We start from the raw sequence: 21318 nt of genomic DNA, 5'->3' as shown, positions 1-21318 counted from the left end.
AATCTAAATGTACTTCCCTCTGGACAAACTTTAACTATTTCATTTATATATAAAATAAACAATAGAGGTCCTAATACTGATCCCTGTGGCACGCCATATACTGTCTCAATTATTTTAGAACATATATCATTGAATCTAACTTGTTGCTTTCTATTACTTAAATACGATATTATCCATTCCAATACCACTCCTCTTATTCCATACTGATATAATTTTTCCACTAATCTTACCCTATCTATTAACTCAAACGCTCTCTTAAGATCCAGGAATAACAACCCCACCATTTTTTTCTCCTCAATTATCAACTTCCATTCCTCGATAAAACTTTGAATTGCTGTCTCACACGACTGCTGTTTCCTAAATCCCGATTGGTATTCGGTTATTATTTTATTGTTTTCTAGAAATTTTTCCAACTGTTTTTTTACAACTAACTCTAATACTTTTTCATATATCGGTAACATATTGATCGGTCTATACTCGCTCGCTTTTTTTGGTTTGTTTACCTTTGGTATCGGTATTATCGTGGATGTTTTCCATCCTTCTGGAAATTTACCTGCCCTAAGCGAATCATTTATTACCCCTACAAACTCATCTTTTATCACAGGTAGCACCATTTTCAGTATATAACTATTTATCCCTTCCTCTGTTCCGTTCTTTCGTGGTAGTTCCTTAACAGTTTGTTCCAGATTACTTGCACTAATTAGCTCAAAATTTTCCATAATTCCCTTATTCTCGATTACATAAATAGGTCTCCTACCTGTGCCTTCTATCCCCTTATTACTAATAGATTGCACAATGTTGCTAATACTTTTTACATAATATATATTAAATTTATCAGCTATATTATTGCATTCTTCTATGTCTTCTAATATTTCAAAATCTACATTATCGATGTTCTCTGAACCCCTTTGCTCACCTTTAATTAATTCTTTCAAAGTTTTCCACATTTTTGTAGGATCACTCCTATTATTATCTATCATATTCTCATAATATTCTTTCTTTTTTGCCCTAATAAGTTTAACTACTGCATTTCTTTCATTCTTGAAAAATCCCCAGTCCTGTTCTTTACCTGAGCTTATTGCTCTACTGTGAGCCTCATCCCTTCTATCTGCTGCCATTCTAATTTCATCTGAATACCACATTTTCCCTTCCCATATTTTCGGAATCTTAAACTTTTTCTTAGGTGCTACAGTATCTCCATTACACTTACCATACTATTAACAAATCTCTCCGCCCTTATACTTATATCTAGCTCTTGACCTTGCTCAGTTCTTTCTTCCATTATTCTAAGAAATTTATCTACATTAAATTTACTATAGTCCCTGCCTCTAAATTCTTTATATTTATTTCTCTTTTTATTCATATTAGATTCTATTTTTAGCCATGCATGGTCCGTTATGTTCGGTTTCTCATTCACTTGTACCTTTATTTCTTTATTCGAAAAAATTAAATCTATCATGGTACGACTATCTTTTGTAACTCTCGTTGGACAATCAACGTATTGCCTCATCCCTAGGTTTTGCATTACCGTTAATAATTTCTTTGTGTAAAATGAATCTACCATTATATCTATATTAAAGTCCCCTATCACTATACAGTCATACTTTATTATTAGATCTTCAACCGTATCTTCCAAAAATCTCACAAAATCGCCATTTGACGCACTCGGCGAATGATACACTACTGCTATCATACCTTTATATAAATTCTCTCGTATTTCTATCACCACGCACCAACAATTTGACACTATCTTTTTCTTATCAACTATTTTAAATTTAATATCATCTCTAACATATATATATATATATATATATATATATATATATATATATATATATATATAACAGTACTCCTCCTGTGTTTCTATTTTCAGCATCACATCTAACTATACTATACCTCGGTACATTGACCTCACTATCCTCAATTTCTACAGTCAATCTAGTCTCCGATAACGCTAGAATCGCAGAATTCACCCTCTTCATAATCTGATGTTGAGAGAAAGAGAGATAGAGAGAGAGAGAGAGAGAGAGAGAGAGAGAGAGAGAGAGAAAGAGAGAGAGAGAGAAAGAAGAGGAGAGGAGAGGAGAAAGGGTGGCCAAAGTAAATTTTCTCAAAAACGAGTTTCTGGTTGTAACCACGCGAAATCAACTCCATCATAACGGTGCCGCTCTTCGATGTAGCTCACATAATAGAATGTATTACGAGGGGCGTAATAGAATGCTTAATGCTGTCAACCCTCTCAAACCACAAGCCAGACTCGCGCCGCCGCGTCAAGTAACAGCGATCGCGTTCCGCAACGCAGTTTTTATGACTCAAATTCGAAATTATGAATTTCGCGAAAAGTAATATCTAAATCTATTAAATTTTAAACAAATCTATTTGCTCATCTATTACGCAAAATAAACAGAAATTATTAGAAGCGTTACAAAAAAAAACAAAATTATTAAACAGAATAATAAATTTCTTTCGCCAGTATATAGAATAACAATTAAAGTAATTTAAATTGACCTGACTGGCAATATATATAACGTCTTTCCGATATGAACATTGAAAAACTGTGAGCCAACTTGGTTTGTCGGATTCACACAGCACTTTTTTCAGATCGATATCGAGACATTATTAATTCTGACCATAGTTTTGGTCCGTTGATGTAATTTCTAAATTAAATAGTTTTTAATTTTATTGCGAAAAATATTACCCCAATGTTTCAATGTTCATATCGGAAAGACGTTATATATATTGCCAGTCAGGTCGATTTAAATTACTTTAATTGTTATTCTATATACTGGCGAAAGAAATTTATTATTCTGTTTATTATACACCGTCGACCTAGTAATCGGTGCTCCATCTTACAGTTGTTATTGCGATAAATATTACCATAGCCCCAGTGGTCGAATTGGCACGACACCCGCACGGTATACGGGAGGTTCCAGGTTCAAACCCTGGCTGGGGTAATATTTTTCGCAATAAAATTAAAAACTATTTAATTTAAAAATTACATCAACAGATCAAAACTATGGTCAGAATTAATAATGTCTCGATATCGATCTGAAAAAAGTGCTGTGTGAATCCGACAAACCAAGTTGGCTCACAGTTTTTCAATGTTCATATCGGAAAGACGTTATATGTATATATTGCCAGTCAGGTCGATTTAAATTACTTTAATTGTTAAAAATTATTAAAGTTGCGTAGCATAACATCGAAACTGTATATGAGACGTTGCTAAAAATAATGTAACGGCCTGACTTTATCGAACGCGGACTGGTGTGCGGGATCAGGAGTCCGATGACAGGCCCAGAGACAATAATCAATTTAGTGAGACATGCAGGAGTTTTATTCACAGTTTAATTATCTACCCGAAATGACGCGATATATACAACGAAGAGGTAGTGCGGATGCACTTGATGACAAACGCGGTATCGTTACTCGACGGGCTCGGTATATTACTGTTATGTATGAGCACATGCGCGCGATCGGCCAATCAAGAACGAGTATAGCGCGAGAGTCCGTTCTCAGTTAGTTTTTAAGTCGCCGGTTCGTGGATGTACTCTGTCTGGCGGTTACGAGCTCTGTATCTCCCGAAATTGTAATAAAAGTACGTTATTCTATACGAGCAATCCATACTGTCTCTATGTTAGACACTCACGACAGTACCCTACCGACGAAACGTAAAACGCAAGACGTAAAAGTGGTGTCAGAAGTATAAGAATTCCATATCCACGCAAATAGTGATTACGCGACACAAAGCAAGGTTAAGTCTCAAGTCGCCGGAAATTCGTAAAAAAAAAAAAAATGGAAATTCCACAAGAACTGCTGCAAGCAATGACGAGCATGCTGACTAGTGCGTTACAAGCATCTGCAGCCAACATAACCTCAACGAATGCAACGAATCCAGTAGAAGCATCAACGAATCGAGGGAAAGCACCAACATTTTCGATGGCCGAATACAGAACTTCAGAAGGAACGACGGTAGAGGATTACTTCAAACGCTTTGATTGGGCTCTTCAGTTAAGTAAAATCGCAAATGATTTATACGCTAATTATGCACGTGTACATATGGGCGCAGAACTCAACAATGCTCTCAAATTTCTTATTAGCCCGCGACAACCGGAAGATCTAACATACGATGAAATACGATCTACACTTATTAATCATTTTGATCGTGCAAAAAATAAATATGCCGAGAGTATTAAATTCCGTCGCATAGTACAACAAAAAGGAGAAACAATTGCTAATTTCGCATTACGTTTAAAACAAGGAGCTGCTTATTGTGAATACAATAATTTTTTAGATAGAATGCTAATCGAGCAACTTCTACACGGCCTGGAATCGAGAGAAATGTGCGACGAGATTATTGCGAAAAAGCCGAGTACATTCGCCAAGCATATGAGATTGCTCAATCACTAGAAGCTACACATCACATCGCCGAAGAAGTCAAAATGACAGGGCTATCGGCATCATTAGAACAAACACATAAATTAGGCTACAGTCTAGAGAAAACAAAACAGGGCAAGAAGACGACACGACCAAGATCGCAATCGCGTGATAGAAGATACCAGCGAAGTCCCCGGGATACTGTACAAAAAGATAGATACTTCAACGATAAGTTTACAACATGCAAAGGATGCGGAGGCAAACACCAGCGCAATCAATGCCCATTCCGTGAAGCTAAATGTCATAATTGCGAAAAAAGAGGTCATATCGCTAAAGTATGTCAATCGAAGAAAGCATGTCAATCCGAACAGGCAACTACGACAACACAACCAGCAATACAACCAGCGGAACAAGTTGATATGATTTACCGATTAAGTAAAGTTCATGAAGTTAACGCTGTCAATTCATTACGCAGGCAAATGCTAGACGTGTCAATCGACGGTCACGAGGTACAAATGGAACTCGATACTGGATCGCCTTGCAGCATTATCAGCGACAAAAAATTACGAGCCATCAAACCAAGATTTACATTGCAAGACACAAACAGACAATTTATGAGCTATACAGGTCACTACATTAAGTGCATGGGCTTAATTCCGGTAGACGTAACGATGGGGTCAACCACGAAAAGGATGGATCTTTATGTTGTTGATGGACATTTCGATACCTTATTTGGACGTGAATGGATTACACAATTTGCTAAAAAAATTAACTTTGTCAAATTATTTTCAAGCGACATACACGCCCTAGCTACTACTACTGCACCATGCCTAACCTCGAAGCAGAAAGAGCAGATAGATCAATTACTCTCCAATTACAAAGATGTATTTAGTGACATTGCCGGTACGTTAAAAGGACCACCAGCCACGGTGCATTTCAAACCAGGAATATCACCAGTATTTACTCGAGCACGAGAGATACCATTAGCCTTACGCGACGCTTATGCAGAGGAAATCGAAGCCAAGATCGCATCAGGATTCTACGAGAGAGTGCAAAACTCCGAATGGGCGTCGTCGACACATGTCGTTGTGAAGAAAAATGGAAAACTTCGCATTACAGGAAACTACAAACCTACTCTGAATCCTCGCATGATTATCAATAAACATCCAATTCCTAAGATTGAGCATCTACTGGGCCGGATGAAAAATGCAAAATTTTTCGGTCATCTGGATATCACCGATGCATATACGCATTTAACAGTCGACGAGGAATTCAAACAAGCGCTTACAATGAATACACCGACTCACGGACTGATCCGCCCCAAACGAGCAGTCTACGGTGCAGCAAATATCCCTGCAATTTGGCAAGAAAAAATGGAAACGGTTCTTCAAGGCATTTCTAATGTATTTAATTTTTACGATGATATATTCATTTTTGCAGATAGCTTCGAGAATCTGATATCAGTTTTGGATACTACGTTGGAACGAATAAGGTCACATGGTCTTCGACTTAATCAATCCAAATGTACATTCGCCTCTCCCTCTATAGAGTTCCTAGGACACAGAGTTGATAGTTCAGGCGTGCACAAATCGGACAAACATATAGAGGCAGTCCGCGACGCACCCCGACCACGTACTCCAGAAGAATTACAACTCTTGTTAGGTAAAGCGACATATTATAGTTCATTCATTCCGAATCTTGCGACTAGAAGCCGCCCGCTTCGAGACATGCTTCTTACTACTCCGTTTGAATGGACGCAAGCAGGCGAGATAGCGTTTAAGGATATAAAGGAAGCTTTAATTTCTCCGCAAGTTCTCATGTGTTACGATCCCTCACTTCCATTAATTTTAGCAACAGACGCTAGTAAAATAAGATTAGGCGCAGTTCTATCTCATAGATTAAGTAACGGACAAGAACGCCCTATAGCTTATGCGAGCCGTACGTTAAGCCCTACCGAACAACGTTATCCGCAGATAGATAAAGAAGCGTTAGCTATTGTCTGGGCAGTTAACAAATTTTTTTACTATGTATACGCACGTCATTTTACGTTATATATAGATCATAAGCCACTAAGTAAAATTTTGCATCCGGAAAAATCTCTTCCCGTTCTTTGTATTAGTCGTATGGCCAATTATGCTGATTATCTTTCACATTTTAATTATGATGTAATATTCAAACCGACAAAGTCAAATAGCAATGCAGACTATTGTTCGCGTATACCATTGTCAACCACGCACGATACAGTCTTCAAGCTCCGAAGCAGAGAGGAAGAGGATACAGTATATGACGAATTTGATGAATTTGTCTTATGTCAAGTGAAACAGCTACCAGTCCGCGCCGAACACATAGCAAAGGATACGCGCAAAGATCAACATTTAGACAAGATCGTCAAGATTCTAGAAGCAGGTCAGGATCTTACACGAGCAGGCTACAAAGCTCCAAAAGCCAATTATACATTATCTGCTAACTGCTTATTATTTGAGCATAGAGTAGTGATACCAGCCATACTTCAGCCAGCAGTCCTGAACGATCTACATGCGGCACATGTCGGGATCGTAAAAATGAAAGGCATCGCGCGATCCTTCGTATATTGGCCAGGTATCGACGCAGATATCGAACGAGTTGCGAAATCCTGTGCAGAATGTGCCAAACATGCACATGCTCCTCCGAAGTCCAGAGACCATCATTGGGAGTATCCCAAAGGGCCATGGGAACGCGTACACATAGACTACGCCGGACCCGTAGCAGGAGTGATGCTACTTATTATCGTAGACGCATACAGTAAATGGGTCGAAGTGAAAACCACCAATTCTTCAACAACCACAGCAACGATCACCATTCTAAATGAATTATTTTCGAGATACGGTGTTCCAGTTACTGTTGTCTCGGATAACGGTCGTCAGTTTGTCTCAGCTGAATTTGAAAATTTCTTGCAAATGAGCGGCGTAAAGTACCATAAGCTTACCGCGCCGTATCATCCTTCGACAAATGGTCAAGCGGAACGGTATGTGCAGACCGTGAAAAATGCCTTAAATGCCATGTCTACTACGCCAGGATCTATACAACGAAACTTGAATCAGTTCCTGCAACAGTACCGAAAAGCTCCACACGCAGCAACAGGACAGCCTCCTGCTCAACTTTTTCTAGGACGTAACATACGAACTCGGTTAGATTTGGTCCGACCTGATGATGTATTTACCAGGAATAAGGAGAAGCAACAACAGCTCAACCCGTTATTTAGATCGTTCGAACCTGAACAAACGATTTATTTCCTCTTGGGTAACTCTCGAATGGATAAATGGATCCCAGGTAAAATTGTTACCAAACTAGGCAATCTACACTACGAGGTGGAATATGCAGGTCAACGGTTTAAGCGTCATTTGGATCAAATCCGAGCATTCACTGCGAGAGAACCCGTTTGCTCGTCAGCAAATGTCAGCCAATCTGGTAGTGCTGAACAGTCCAGATCACCTCGACGAGTTCATTTTTATGGAGACAGGTCGGGAAGCACCCCAGATGCAACTACCTGTTCGACTCCTGAACGACGACCAAGAACCCCCGGATCAATTCGGTCTACTCCAACCCAGTCACCGATTAGAACACCAGAGTCGTCCCCGGAACCATTCTTTACGCCTCCGGTTATACCGCGCAGATCAACTCGATTTCTTCGTCCTCCCAACAGATATGTTCCAAATTAACTTTCTTTATTTTCCTGAGGAGGGAAGAATGTTATGTATGAGCACATGCGCGCGATCGGCCAATCAAAAACGAGTATAGCGCGAGAGTCCGTTCTCAGTTAGTTTTTAAGTCGCCGGTTCGTGGATGTACTCTGTCTGGCGGTTACGAGCTCTGTATCTCCCGATATTGTAATAAAAGTACGTTATTCTATACGAGCAATCCATACTGTCTCTATGTTAGACACTCACGACAGTACCCTACCGACGAAACGTAAAACGCAAGACGTAAAAATTACATAGACGTATTACATATAGGCGGACGCGGTATATTTACAGGAAGTGCCTTTGCACTTGATAACGGCGCGGTATTTAACGACGAACGCGGTATACTGCCTGGAGGCTCGCGGATGTCGCGGTATCGCGATGATATGCGTGCGGGACCGCGTAGCGTAACAAGATTTCCGGAGCCCCGGCCCCGAGGCGGCGGCAGCGAGAGCCCTCGTTGCGAGGCCGAGCGCGCTCGACTTCGCGTAACCGTGCCTTCGGGGTTAGGTTTGAAGGAGTGCGAGAACACCTGAGAGCTCTCAGTCGAGACTCGGAGCACCGGACCTCGTTTGGTGTGTTCTTTGGGAGTCGGGATAGGTTTCGTCTGGAAGAAGCGGAGCTTTTCGACGAAGTCTGTCTTTCTCGCCGGAGCGGCGGTTTATATACCCGCCCGGCGCGGCGGGTTCGCGAGGAGCGCCGATCGTCGCACTGTGGTGGGGTGGCGCGGCGCCGCGCTCGTCCTTGGGGCGGCTCGGCTGCCGTCGTCGCTCGTCGGGAGGCACTGGTGCCGCGCTTGGCCCGCGCACACGGTGCGTTTGAAATTACATTAAAAATGTGGGCTCACCGCGCTCTGGTCTTCGCCCGACTGGTCGTCGGTCGGGCGGCATCCGGCGGTCGTTAGCCGGGAACGATGCTTAGCGCACGGGGTGCATCGTTACACCCCCCCCTCTTAGGAATGCCTGAAACTAGAGGCATATTGCTTGCCATCTCACTCGGCTGGTCGGAGGCGTCGGCTGGATGGTCGGCTGGCCTCAGGCTGGTTTTCCCCGCGACTTTTCTTTTATCCACCGTACGGAGCCATCTCCGTTAAAGCGGATGTGCCATCGTCGATGCCCGAGCGTGGGCTTGTACTGCCGGGCGACGTGGCATGCGAAGTGGGGTACTTCGACGATTACCCCGGGCTCGACTTGGATCGGGATCGGCGGTGGCGGCAACGGTCCCATTACCCGTGCCGGCTGCAGGGTTGGCCGTGGGCATCGGGGGGCCTCGCTCAGCGGTCGTGGTCGTCGTGGTGGTGGCGGCGGTGTGGCCAGCAGCCAGGCTTGCTTGGCCCTGTTGGCTGCGTCCGACCGTTGTATGACCGTGCCAACCCGTGGCACGGCCCTCGGCTGAGTCGGCCCGGCTGGCGGCGGTGGTGGTCCCGTGTCGGGCTCGCCCCTGTACACGGTGGCCCATCCTCGGTCGATTCCGGGGTTGGCCGGGTCGTACTCCTCATCTTCGCCGAGGATCTTGGCGATTTCGGTTAGAATGTGGCGGCTGCCGGTGTTTCGTCCGTCATGTTTCTTGATATTCTGACGATCGGCGCTCTCTTCCGCCGTCGCACAGTGGGGCCAAATCCCGAAAAGCTGGCCAAAACTTAAAAAATGAAAATTTGATTCGGGGAATTTTGACTGGTGGGATGGGTAGAAGGATGTTTGGTGCATCCAATTGTAAAAGGAAAAGACCCTATCCTCATACCTGCGTCTGTGAGCTCAGTTCAAAGTTAGCCTTCGTTCAGAGCGCACGCATCGCGTAACAAAGGAAAGAAAATTACGGTATATTATATATCGGATAGCTTGAAAGTGAAGTGTTCGATTTTAATTCTACGACATGGAAATAACTCCTGCAGGTATGTAGAAAATGTTTTTACACTAATATAACCTATAAATTTAATTTTTATCGTGTTGAAACAAGGCATAATTCTGCCTTACGAAGACAATATAATTTTATAAACTTCTATTTTTAACTGGATAGAAAGTTATATATTCCGCTATATTCCGCGAAGATCCAAATTTAGGGCTTTAGTTCATTTTATTATCATGCGAAATTCACAAAAATTAGCTGCCGAGAGCTGCCTATCATGCTGTTTTTTCGCTTATTATCGCTACGTTGCTCATTTGCGATTTGTCGATCGTTTCGCTTCAGGACAATGACTCGGCTTGAAAATGCTTATGTCCTTTTGTTCTTTCAGTAATTCTATCCCTAATAATAACAAATCATACAATATACATATCCCGGATCGATGTTTACGTCGATTAGTGTTTTCGATAAATCGCGCTCCATTATCCAAAACGTTTAAATCTATATATTTACAGTTACTTCATTTTTATTTTATTTCGGTTTATTTTAATGTTCTAAGTTTTCATATTCAAATCAGTTTTTTAAATTTTGTATGCTTTTATTACAGGATCTAGTGATCAACAATTTTTACAATATACTCGAAAGGAAGTTTTTATAATCGTCAGAAATCATTTAAAAGACGAATTAAATATTATAATAGAACACCTGGAAAAAATTTTTTTCGAAAAAAGTGGACGTTCCGTACAGGTACGTGAAGATATGAGAGCGTCCTTTTCCACATCATTCTATAAAATGAGAACCATGTGGCAAAAGGTCAATAAGACAGAGGGGATCTTTTTCAAAAACTACTAGAAATGGCTTAGTGAACCCGTATTCTTTCCACTACCTGCTATTTTTCAAAAGATACCGACCAAGAAAAGCGGTCGCCCTTCCTCGGAATTTGTGTCTTGCAGTGAAAGATCAAAACGAAGGAAGACCGAAGGAATTCGTACAACATCGACCTCAAGCGAATTAGCATATGCCACTCAAATGAGTTTACGATCTGCAGGACAGTTACACGCTTCGAAACTTGTGAAGGAAGCAGCACTGACGAGTCCAACGAGAGCTTTGCGGTATCGAAAAGCTTTCCAATCAACAACAGAAAGTACATTATCTGATGATGCTGCACTTTCCGTTTTGATAGAATGCAAATTATCCAAAAGTCAGTACCAAGGACTAAGATCAGTGAGCAAGGAAAATAATTGTAAATTGTATCCTCCTTACAAGAAAGTGATACAAGCAAAAAAACGTTGTTATCCACCTTGTACGGCTGTTAGTATCACAGAGAGTAGTGCAGAAGTCAATTTACAAGCTTTATTGGACCATACAGTCCAGCGTATTTTATTCCTCCAAAATGACGTAATTCGAAGTTTGACGCAAAGAAACGTAAATAATATGGACTTTATTTGTAAATGGGGTTGTGATGGAAGCTCTGGACAAAGTGAATACAAACAGACATTTATTGACGACAGCAAATCAAATGCGAATGTATTTCTTACTTCACTTGTGCCATTACAACTCATGTCTGTCGATCACGAATCGAAGGCACAAATCATGATTTGGAAAAACCCTAGGCCTTCATCACCTCGATTTTGTAGACCGTTAAGACTACAGTTTCTGCACGAAGACATAGAGTCGACAGTCAACGAAGCGCAATACATCGAAGAACAGATTAAAGCACTTGTTCCTTTTGAAACTGTCATAGATGGAAAGGAAATTTCGATTGTGTACAACATGGCATTTACAATGATCGATGGTAAAGTGTGCAACGCATTGACATCTACGAAATCTGCGCAACGTTGTTATTTGTGTGGAGCTACAAGTAAAGATTTTAATAACATTGATGCTATGTTACAAAAAGAGGTCGATGAAAATAATATAAAGTTTGGGTTGTCGACATTGCATGCGTGGATACGTTTTTTCGAATGCTGTTTGCATTTGTCCTACAGACTCGACATTAAAAAATGGCAAGTGCGTTGTACGAAAGAGAAGCAGATGACAGAAGACCGCAAGAGAAATATTCAAAAAGGATTTCGTTTAAAATTGGGGCTAAACATCGATCGTCCAAAGCCAGGATACGGAAGTACCAATGATGGGAATACAGCTCGGCGCTTTTTTGAAAATTCGGCTAAGTCTGCTTCGATAACAGGATTGGACGAAGGTTTAATCAAACGCTTTCACGTAATTCTACAAGTTATTTCCAGTGGCCACGAGATAAATTGTGACAAATTTCAAGAATATGCGGTTGAAACTGCAAGAAAATTTGTCGAACTATACCCGTAGTATTATATGCATACTACGGTGCATAAGCTATTAATTCATGGTCCACAAATAATAGCTCATGCATTATTACCAATCGGCCAGTTATCTGAAGATGCTCAAGAAGCTCGAAAAGATATCGTGAAGACTTCTCACAAAAATGTTCAAGAGCCAAAACAATGGAAGATATTTTCAATCGGCTTATGGTAACTTCATCTCCAGCATCAGAAAACTGCCACAGAAGAAACTAAAAAGTTTATCACGGGAAGCTGTAGAGCTATTACTCTCACCTACTGTTGCAACCAAAACCGAATCTGGAACTACGCTTGACACCGATTCGGAAGTTGATTCTGAATCTGGGGTGGATTCCTACTCTGACAGTGATTCCGATTAATTATCCTTAGTAATATTTTTTGTCAAATAAATATATTTTATTTTTTAATGTATTAATTTAAACTAAATATAATTGTGTCTTTCTTACAGTGACTGTTGCAACCGAAACGGAATACGGCTCTACGATTGACACGATTTGGATCTACGATTCGGAAATTGATTCTGACGTAGATTTGATTCCGATTCTGACGCGGACTTAATTCTGATTCTGACGTGGATTCCGATTAATTATCTCCAGTAATGTTTTTAAATCATGTTTTATCTTTTGATCACTATCGTTCTAACATTATTTTATATATATATATATATATATTTGCTTAGTTGTGTTAGTATCGAGCCTATAATTTTTTCTTTATTAAAAAAATTTACATATTTTTCACACATGCGTTCACCATATTAAATGCCATTTTGCTTACAGTAATTTTGGCTTGAAATTTGTAATCAGCGACCTCAAAAACCCCTGTATACTAATTTTCATTAAAGTCTGATATCTTTTTCACATGTGTGACCGCCATATTGGATCCGCCATTTTGTTCACAATAATTTTAACTTTGGATGTGTAATCAGCGACCTTAAAAACACTTGTATATTAATTTTTATTAAAGTCTGATATCTTTTTTACATGTATGACCGCCATATTGGATCCGCCATTTTGTTCACAATAATTTTAACTTTGGATTTGTAATCAGCAATTTCGAAAACCATAGTATACCAATTTTTGCTCGATTCTAAGTTCATTTGAGGTTTTGGCCAGCTTTTCGGGATTTGGCCCCACTGTGCGTCGCGTCGGGGCTCATTGCGCTTGTTTCTGTTTTCCGGCAACTGTTTATGTCGGGGTAGGTCGTCGTCGCGTAACAATATTCGGTTCGTCGGCGTTGACGTGTGGACGCACGCTTTCCGGCGGAGTTCGTTTGAACGGCGGTAACGGCCGGTGCGAGCGCGTTCCCTCCCTCCAGGTCCGGATCAGGCACGGCGGGTGGTATATCGGCCGGGGCGCGCTTTAAATCTTGCACGTGCACGTGCCGGTACCATTTTCCCAAGCGGCTACGGAGATCCACAATGACCGGCGAAATGATGCGGCGAATCTCTAGCGGGCCGATAAACTTTGGCGCGAGCTTCGCGTTAAACGCCGCGCTTTTGTTGGACAACGGGCGGTCCCGCTTCCATACCCATTCCCCAATTCTCGGTCTCCATTCTCGGCGGCGGAGGTTGTAATGCTTCTCCTGGTGCTGAAACGCGCGCGCCAACTGGATTTTTACGAGTCCGTATGCCTCGGTCAGGTGGCGGTGGAGTGTCGACGGTGGGATCAGAGCGTCGCGCGGCGCGTTTTCCCCGGGGCGCCGTAATTCGCGGCCGTGGTTTAGGTATGCGGGCGTGTAGCCGGTCGCGTCGTGCGTCGCGGTGTTGTACGCGAACTGGAGCTCGGGTAGGTTTTCGTCCCAGGTTTTGTGCCTTTTTGCGTACTGTGCGATCATCGTTTTAATCACGCGATTTGTGCGCTCCACCGGGTTGCAGTGGGGCGCGTATGCCGGCGTGAATCGGTGACGAATCCCGCACTCGTCTAGCAACTTTGCGAGTTGTTGCGATTTCAACTGGGTGCCATTATCCGACAGGATTTCGTCCGGGCATCCATGACGGAGGATAATGGCTTCCGTGATAGCCTTTACGATGGCCGGCGCGGTGGCTCGCCGCTGCGGGCGGAGCTCGACCCATTTCGTAAAGCGGTCTTGCATATTTAAGAGCCAAACATGGCCGGCGGCGGATCGCGGAAGCGGACCGACGAGGTCAATGGTGACCTGCTGCCACGGGTGATCGATGGGTGGTCGGATGTAACTGACCGGCCGGTTTCTCCTGCGCGGCTTTGTGCGCCAGGCATGTCGGGCATTCCCTTACGTAGCGGGCGATATCGCGGAACATGCCGGGCCAGTAATAGCGGAGCGCGACTCTCGCGATCGTCTTAGCGATTCCCAGGTGGCCGGCGGTGGGTGCGTCGTGGTACCGTTCGAGGATCGCGGCGCGCTGGTCCTTCGGGACGCACTCCTTCCATTGTTCGCCCGCCGGAGTGTCTTTAAAGTCCAGGCTGTGGAGCACGTGCTTCCACAGCCGTCCGCGATCGATTCGGAAGTCAGGTACTTCGTGCGGAGTGGCTTCGGTCGTGTGCCACATACGCGTGTACCACGGGCATTTCGGTGCGGAGATGCCGAGGCTTTCGGGTTGCCGTGACAGCGCGTCGGCCACCTTGTTGAGGGTCCCTTTACGGTACTTGACGTCGAAATCGAACTGTTGCAATTCGAACGCCCACCTCCCCAGTCGGCCGGACGGTGATTCTATCTTTTGCAGCCATTTTAAAGATTGGTGATCCGTGATCACCGTGAACCGGTACCCTTCAAGGTACCCGCGCATTCTCCTGATGCCCCAGATCACCGCAAGACACTCTAATTCGGTGGCGCTGTAATTTCGTTCGGCGTTATTCAGAGTGCGGCTGGCGTACGCGATCACGCGCTCTCCCTCGGGAAAATACTGCGTCAGCACGGCCTCGAGGCCGGTGGTGCTGGCGTCGGTCTGCAGGTAAAATTGGCGCGTGAAGTCGGGGCAAGCGAGCACCGGAGCGGTTGTCAGAACCCCTTTCAGCGTCTCGAACGCGGCCCGTTCGGTTTCCCCCCAGGTCCACCGCGCCTGCTTGCGGGTCAACGCGGTGAGCGGTGCGGCGAGGGTTGCGAAGTCCTTAACGAACCGGCGGTACCAGGACGCGATCCCCAGAAACTGCCGGACTTGACGGACGTTTTGCGGGGCGGGCCAGTTCGCGACGGCGCTGACCTTTTCGGGGTCGGTTCGAATACCGTCGCGGTCGATGATGTGGCCGAGATATTTAATTCGGTTGACGCAGAACCGGCACTTTTCGGGGTTGATCCGCAGGCTGGCTTCGCGGAGCCGGCGGAACACTTCGCGCATGATCCTCAGGTGTTCCTCGAATGTCTCGCTGATAATGACGATGTCATCCAGGTAGACGAACACGCGTGGCTCCAGCTCGGGGCCTAACACGGTGTCGAGCAAGCGCTGAAACGTGGCCGGCGCCGAGTGCAACCCGAACGGCATTACGGTGAATTGCATTAAGCCTTTTCTCGGGACGGTAAAAGCGGTTACGGGCCGGCTTTCCGGTGAAAGCGGCACCTGCCAGTACCCGTTTTTTAAGTCAAGAGTCGTCAGGTATCGGGCCCCCCGGAGTTTATCGAGGGTCGCGGTGATCTGAGGTATCGGGTAGGCGTCCTTTTCGGTCACGTCGTTTACTTGGCGAAAATCGATGCAAAACCGCGGTTTGCCGTCTTTTTTTCCGCACGATGACGACTGGCGAGCTCCAGGCGCTGTGCGAGGGTTCGATGATCCCGTCGCGAAGCATTTTGTCGACTTCGGCGTCGATGATCGCTTGCATCGCGGGGTTGCGCGGCCGATACCGTTGCTTAATCGGACGGTCGGTCTTTACGCGGATAACGTGCTCGGCACAGTCGGTGGGGCCTCGCACGGCTTCGAATTTCGCCAGTTCGTCGGCCAAAAAACGGCGGAGGCGTTCGTCCTCCGGCTGCGCGCCCCCCTCGGGTAGGTTCTCTACGGCGGCGGTCCGCGTCTCCGTGCTCGGTGCGGTCGGGGACGGTATGGCGAAGTCCAATTTCATCCATAAGTCGACGCCGATGAGCAGGTCGTACTCGAGCGTTGGCATGATTTGAAATATGTGCCAAAACATCCTCCCTTGCATTGTTACGGGAAACGTGATCAAGCCCGAAACGGTGGTGCTTGACCCGTCGGCGAGGTACACGTGCCCGTCGACCGGTCGGATTGGAAAGTCACGGGCGAGCCTATCGGCGGTGCGTGCGTTTACGAACGATGCCTCGGATCCGGTATCTAGCAGGGCGTCGACGGGCTGTTTGGCTACCATGACGGTTAGGAACGGGCGCGGTTTGTATACTATTCGGAGGATCGGGGGACGGCCGCTTCTTCCCCGGCCCGAGCGGCATTTCCCGGCGGCGGGTGGCAATCTTTGGTAAAAACGCCATCCCGGCCGCACTGCGAGCAGAACCGGCGCGGCGGTCGTCGGCAATCAAAACGGGTGTGGCCCCGCTGCTTGCACCGCCAGCAGTATTCGCGACGGTCGTAAGCTGCGGCGGCGACCGCGGGTTTCGGCGTGATGACTTGGCGGGCGCGCGTCATTTCCTCGATGTGTTCGAACTCTTCCGCCAGGCGCAGAATGTCTCGGGTACGGGTCACCGTATCGCGGCGAATATACATCTGGTACCGCGGATGCATGTTATTGTACAACGCCTCGACTTGGTCGTCTTCCGCGAATCCGGTGGCCCTCCGCATCATTGTGAGCATTTCGGTCGCGAATTTCCGGTATGGCTCGTCCGGTTTCTGCAAGCGTGTTTGGATTTCGCGGACCAGCGTGGCGTGATACCGGCGCGGCAGGTAATATTCGCGAAAGTCGGCGCAGAAGTCCTCCCATCCCTGCCAGTTGGGGCGGTTGTTTCTGCACCAGAGAAGCGCGTCGCCCCGGAGTAGTTCGGGTAGCCCCATGAGTAACTGCGCGCCGGAATAACTATAGGCATCTTTCAGCTCCTCGAGCCGCTCGAGGAAGGTCACCGAGTCTTTCCCGTCGAAGTGGCACCTCCATTTCCGTATCTGATCCATGACCTGGGCGGGGGTCTCGCTGGGCCGGTCGTTCGCGGTCGGGCGAAAGGGTACGAACGGCGTCGTCATTACCGGCGGCGTGTGAAAGGCCACGTTCGGCGATAGCGGTGGGCGTGTGTCGATCGGTATGCGTAGTTTTTCGGGCGGGTGCACGGAGATCAGGGGTGTATCCTGTGGCGGGTCATCCCCCGCGACGGTGGACGGCACCGTTTCCGGGTGCTTGGTTATATACGCGCTCAGGCGTTGGCGCATCTCGTCAACCGAGCCGTCGGTGTCCAGCTCGAGCTTGACGAGCTCCGCGTTCAGCTGGCTTTTCGCCAATTTATATATCCACGATTTCGGCATGCTGTCTCTTGATTACTGTCTCTCGGAGCGGATCAAAACGGTCCCTGTTCGGGCGCCATGTAACGGCCTGACTTTATCGAACGCGGACTGGTGTGCGGGATCAGGAGTCCGATGACAGGCCCAGAGACAATAATCAATTTAGTGAGACATGCAGGAGTTTTATTCACAGTTTAATTATCTACCCGAAATGACGCGATATATACAACGAAGAGGTAGTGCGGATGCACTTGATGACAAACGCGGTATCGTTACTCGACGGGCTCGGTATATTACATAGACGTATTACATATAGGCGGACGCGGTATATTTACAGGAAGTGCCTTTGCACTTGATAACGGCACGGCATTCAACAACGGATGCGGTAGCGTTACATAGACGTATTCCACGGGCTCGGTATATTACATAGACGTATTACATATAGGCGGACGCGGTATATTTACGGGAAGCGCCTTTGCACTTGATAACGGCGCGGCGTTCAACAACGGACGCGGTAGCGTTACATAGACGTATTCCACGGGCTCGGTATATTACATAGACGTATTACATATAGGCGGACGCGGTATATTTACAGGAAGTGCCTTTGCACTTGATAACGGCGCGGTATTTAACGACGAACGCGGTATACTGCCTGGAGGCTCGCGGATGTCGCGGAATCGCGATGATATGCGTGCGGGACCGCGTAGCGTAGGAAGATTTCCGGAGCCCCGGCCCCGAGGCGGCGGCAGCAAGAGCCCTCGTTGCGAGGCCGAGCGCGCTCGACCCCGCGTAACCGTGCCTTCGGCGTTAGGTTTGAAGGAGTGCGAGAACACCTGAGAGCTCTCAGTCGAGACTCGGAGCACCGGACCTCGTTTGGTGTGTTCCCTGGGAGTCGGGATAGGTTTCGTCTGGAAGAAGCGGAGCTTTTCGACGAAGTCTGTCTTTCTCGCCGGAGCGGCGGTTTATATACCCGCCCGGCGCGGCGGGTTTGCGAGGAGCGCCGATCGTCGCGCTGTGGTGGGGTGGCGCGGCGCCGCGCTCGTCCTCGGGGCGGCTCGGCTGCCGTCGTCGCTCGTCGGGAGGCACTGGTGCCGCGCTTGGCCCGCGCACACGGTGCGATTGAAATTACATTAAAAATGTGGGCTCACCGCGCCCTGGTCTTCGCCCGACTGGTCGTCGGTCGGGCGGCATCCGGCGGTCGTTAGCCGGGAACGATGCTTAGCGCACGGGGTGCATCGTTACAATAATATTGGCATGAAAATGCAGGGGTGCGGTCCGAATAATTGCTCCAGTTAACATTACGAATCCTTTATTACTCCTTGCAGATCACCGAAGCCTTATTATTTCTTCATGGCAACTGTAAAGTTCTCCATAGAAACATTTGCCCGACGAGCATTATTATCACAAAAAGGGGCACGTGGAAGTTGTCGGGGTTCGAGTTTATCGGTGAGTCTAATCTCATCATCCTTCGTTTTAAAGATAGGGACAGTAATCGAAGTTTATCCATTTTTAGTCAGTATTAGCCATTTTTCATTAACTAAAGTAGATATATATTATATTACGATTCGCTTCAAATAGCCTATAGCTAAGTACGACAAAGCAATTTGTCGATAAATAAATATACAATATGACAAAACTACCAGGTAGCAGACAGTTGTCATAATGACGTGATTTTTACGTCATTTTATGACGTATGTTACGTCATTTATTCTTATAGTTTAACGTAAAAATGACGTATTTTACGCGGTCCTAAGTCACATCCTAAAGACGTCAATTTCTGACGTTTTATTGACGGCAAAAATAGGTCCAATGTACGACATACCGGTTTCTAGAAATGTTTTTTATGAAATTAAAATTTTAAAATGTCTACTTGATAAACGTTTATAAAAATATGTTCTTTTTCTTTATTTAAGAAAAAAAGTCTTTTTAACTGTTTCGTTACATGCCATGTGCATATAGCCGCTCTCTCAAGGCGGTCACCCATCCCAGTACAGTACCGCGTCGGAGTCGCTTGACTTCGATGATCCAGTGGACAGTGACGATCTTCTCACCTTGATGCTTCCTTATTAACTGTATTTGTGTATAACAGGTACATCTTTAAAGTGTTTAAAAATTATGTAATGATATTGTGGCAGTCTCCCGACCGCACAATCAAGACGGTACGCGCGGCGCGCGCGCGCCCACCGATCACGCGCCGAGCGCGTGGGCCAGACTACGGCCCGCGAAGCTATACGAAAGTGAGTAGATATATTAATAAGAGTTCTAGGCCGGGGATCTCAGGGGGGGGTGAGGGGCGGGGGGGAAGGACTCGTTGTTGAGGGGTCTGCCGGGAGGGCGGGAGGGGGGGGAGGACTCGAAGGCGAGGGGGAGCGGGGCGGGGGAGGGCGACTCGCTGGTGAGGGGGAGCGGGGGGGAGGGGGGAGGACTCGCGGCCGAGGGGTCTGCCGGGGGGGGACGACTCGTTGGTGAGGGGGAGCGGGGGGGGACGACTCGTTGGCGAGGGGGAGCGGGGGGAGGACTCGAAGGCGAGGGGGAACGAGGGGGGGATGACGATGCAGCCGGCAGCTGCATTGCCGACGACCAACGACGACACAAGGAGACAACCCAGGATCATGGGGGATGTAGTGTTGCCACACCCCTTGGTAAAATACGATCAGGAAAAAAAGGGGTACAGACCGGCATCACCACCCGGAGACAATGATGTGCGAGCCAGCCCTGAGATCATACAGGCCCAGCGGCGTGTAGTCCGGGCGGCAAAGTTGAACGTAGCGACAATGGCGGAGCGATTGAGCGCCATGCGACGCGGGACGACCATTTGAGGCGCCGTATGCGTAAAAATGTAGAGAATAAAATAAATAGGCCTAAGGATTAAAGATAGTAAATTAAGTATCAAATGACTAGGCACAAGAAAGTATATTTCTTATATTAGAGACATTCAGAGTTGCGTTTGTTTTCCTATACTTTACTTTTAGTTGCGTTGACGACAATTATGGTTTAAGTTTATGGAAACCCGTCCGAACGAGGAAAAAGGTTCAATTGCATTCAATAAAGAGTTTAAAGTTGGTTTGTTTAAATAAAATGCGAAATGTAATTTATCCCGAGTACCCAGCGAATACTAAAACAATAAATTAAGGACAAAGATTGATAAGAGCGGGGAGACTCTAGTAGATAACCCCTGAAGGGGATGAGAGCTACTGACGCGCGGTAAAGGTGCGTTCACACGTACTAGGGGGTAACTAAATAGGCCGAACCACCGAGCGAATCGGGACAAAAATAACGCGAGCGAATCACGGAGATAAATAATAACGTAAAGCCACCAACAAAAGTCCGACAAAGTGTGCGAAAACGAAAATCGGCTTACCACAGGCGATGGTAAGCACATCGGGTAAATGAACAACGCGAGCGATAAAGTTACGATGCGAGGGTAACGGGAACACCTCGAAAAGAGGATTACAGCGAATAGATAACATAGCGAAATAATAGGTATCGAGATCGCATTACCATACGGGATGGTAAGAGAACCACGCGAACCACGAGGTCGCAGGACAAATTAAGAACGACATAGGAATAAGTAGGTCGCGAAAACACCGTGGACATCGGCAACCGATAGGAATAATATGGAACTCGCGAAATCGAGTTACCAAGGAAAATGGTAAACGGATTTCACGGAGGAAAAGCCGGAGCGGTAAAA

General features: G+C 46.1%; 1 protein-coding gene and 1 pseudogene across 1 annotated transcript in view; both read left to right on the top strand.

Annotated features, from left to right (window-relative positions):
• Nucleotides 1-19153, top strand: part of LOC143908874 (SCY1-like protein 2) — a 56354-nt gene extending 37201 nt beyond the window's left edge. The window contains exon 3 of the mRNA XM_077426706.1: nucleotides 18953-19153. Within this exon, the coding sequence (XP_077282832.1) occupies nucleotides 18953-19150 (198 nt within the window). The 3' untranslated portion in view covers nucleotides 19151-19153. The remainder of the gene's footprint in view (nucleotides 1-18952) is intronic.
• Nucleotides 11937-12888, top strand: LOC143908868 (uncharacterized; annotated as a pseudogene).
• Nucleotides 19154-21318: the final 2165 nt, after the last annotated feature.

The sequence above is a fragment of the Temnothorax americanus genome, unplaced genomic scaffold (genome assembly GCF_048541705.1).
Source record: "Temnothorax americanus isolate GAGA-0224 unplaced genomic scaffold, ASM4854170v1 Scaffold119, whole genome shotgun sequence".
Taxonomy (NCBI): Eukaryota; Metazoa; Arthropoda; class Insecta; order Hymenoptera; family Formicidae; genus Temnothorax; species Temnothorax americanus.
The sequence above is the reverse complement of the archived record's forward strand: the minus strand, read 5'-3'. Positions and strand labels throughout refer to the sequence as shown.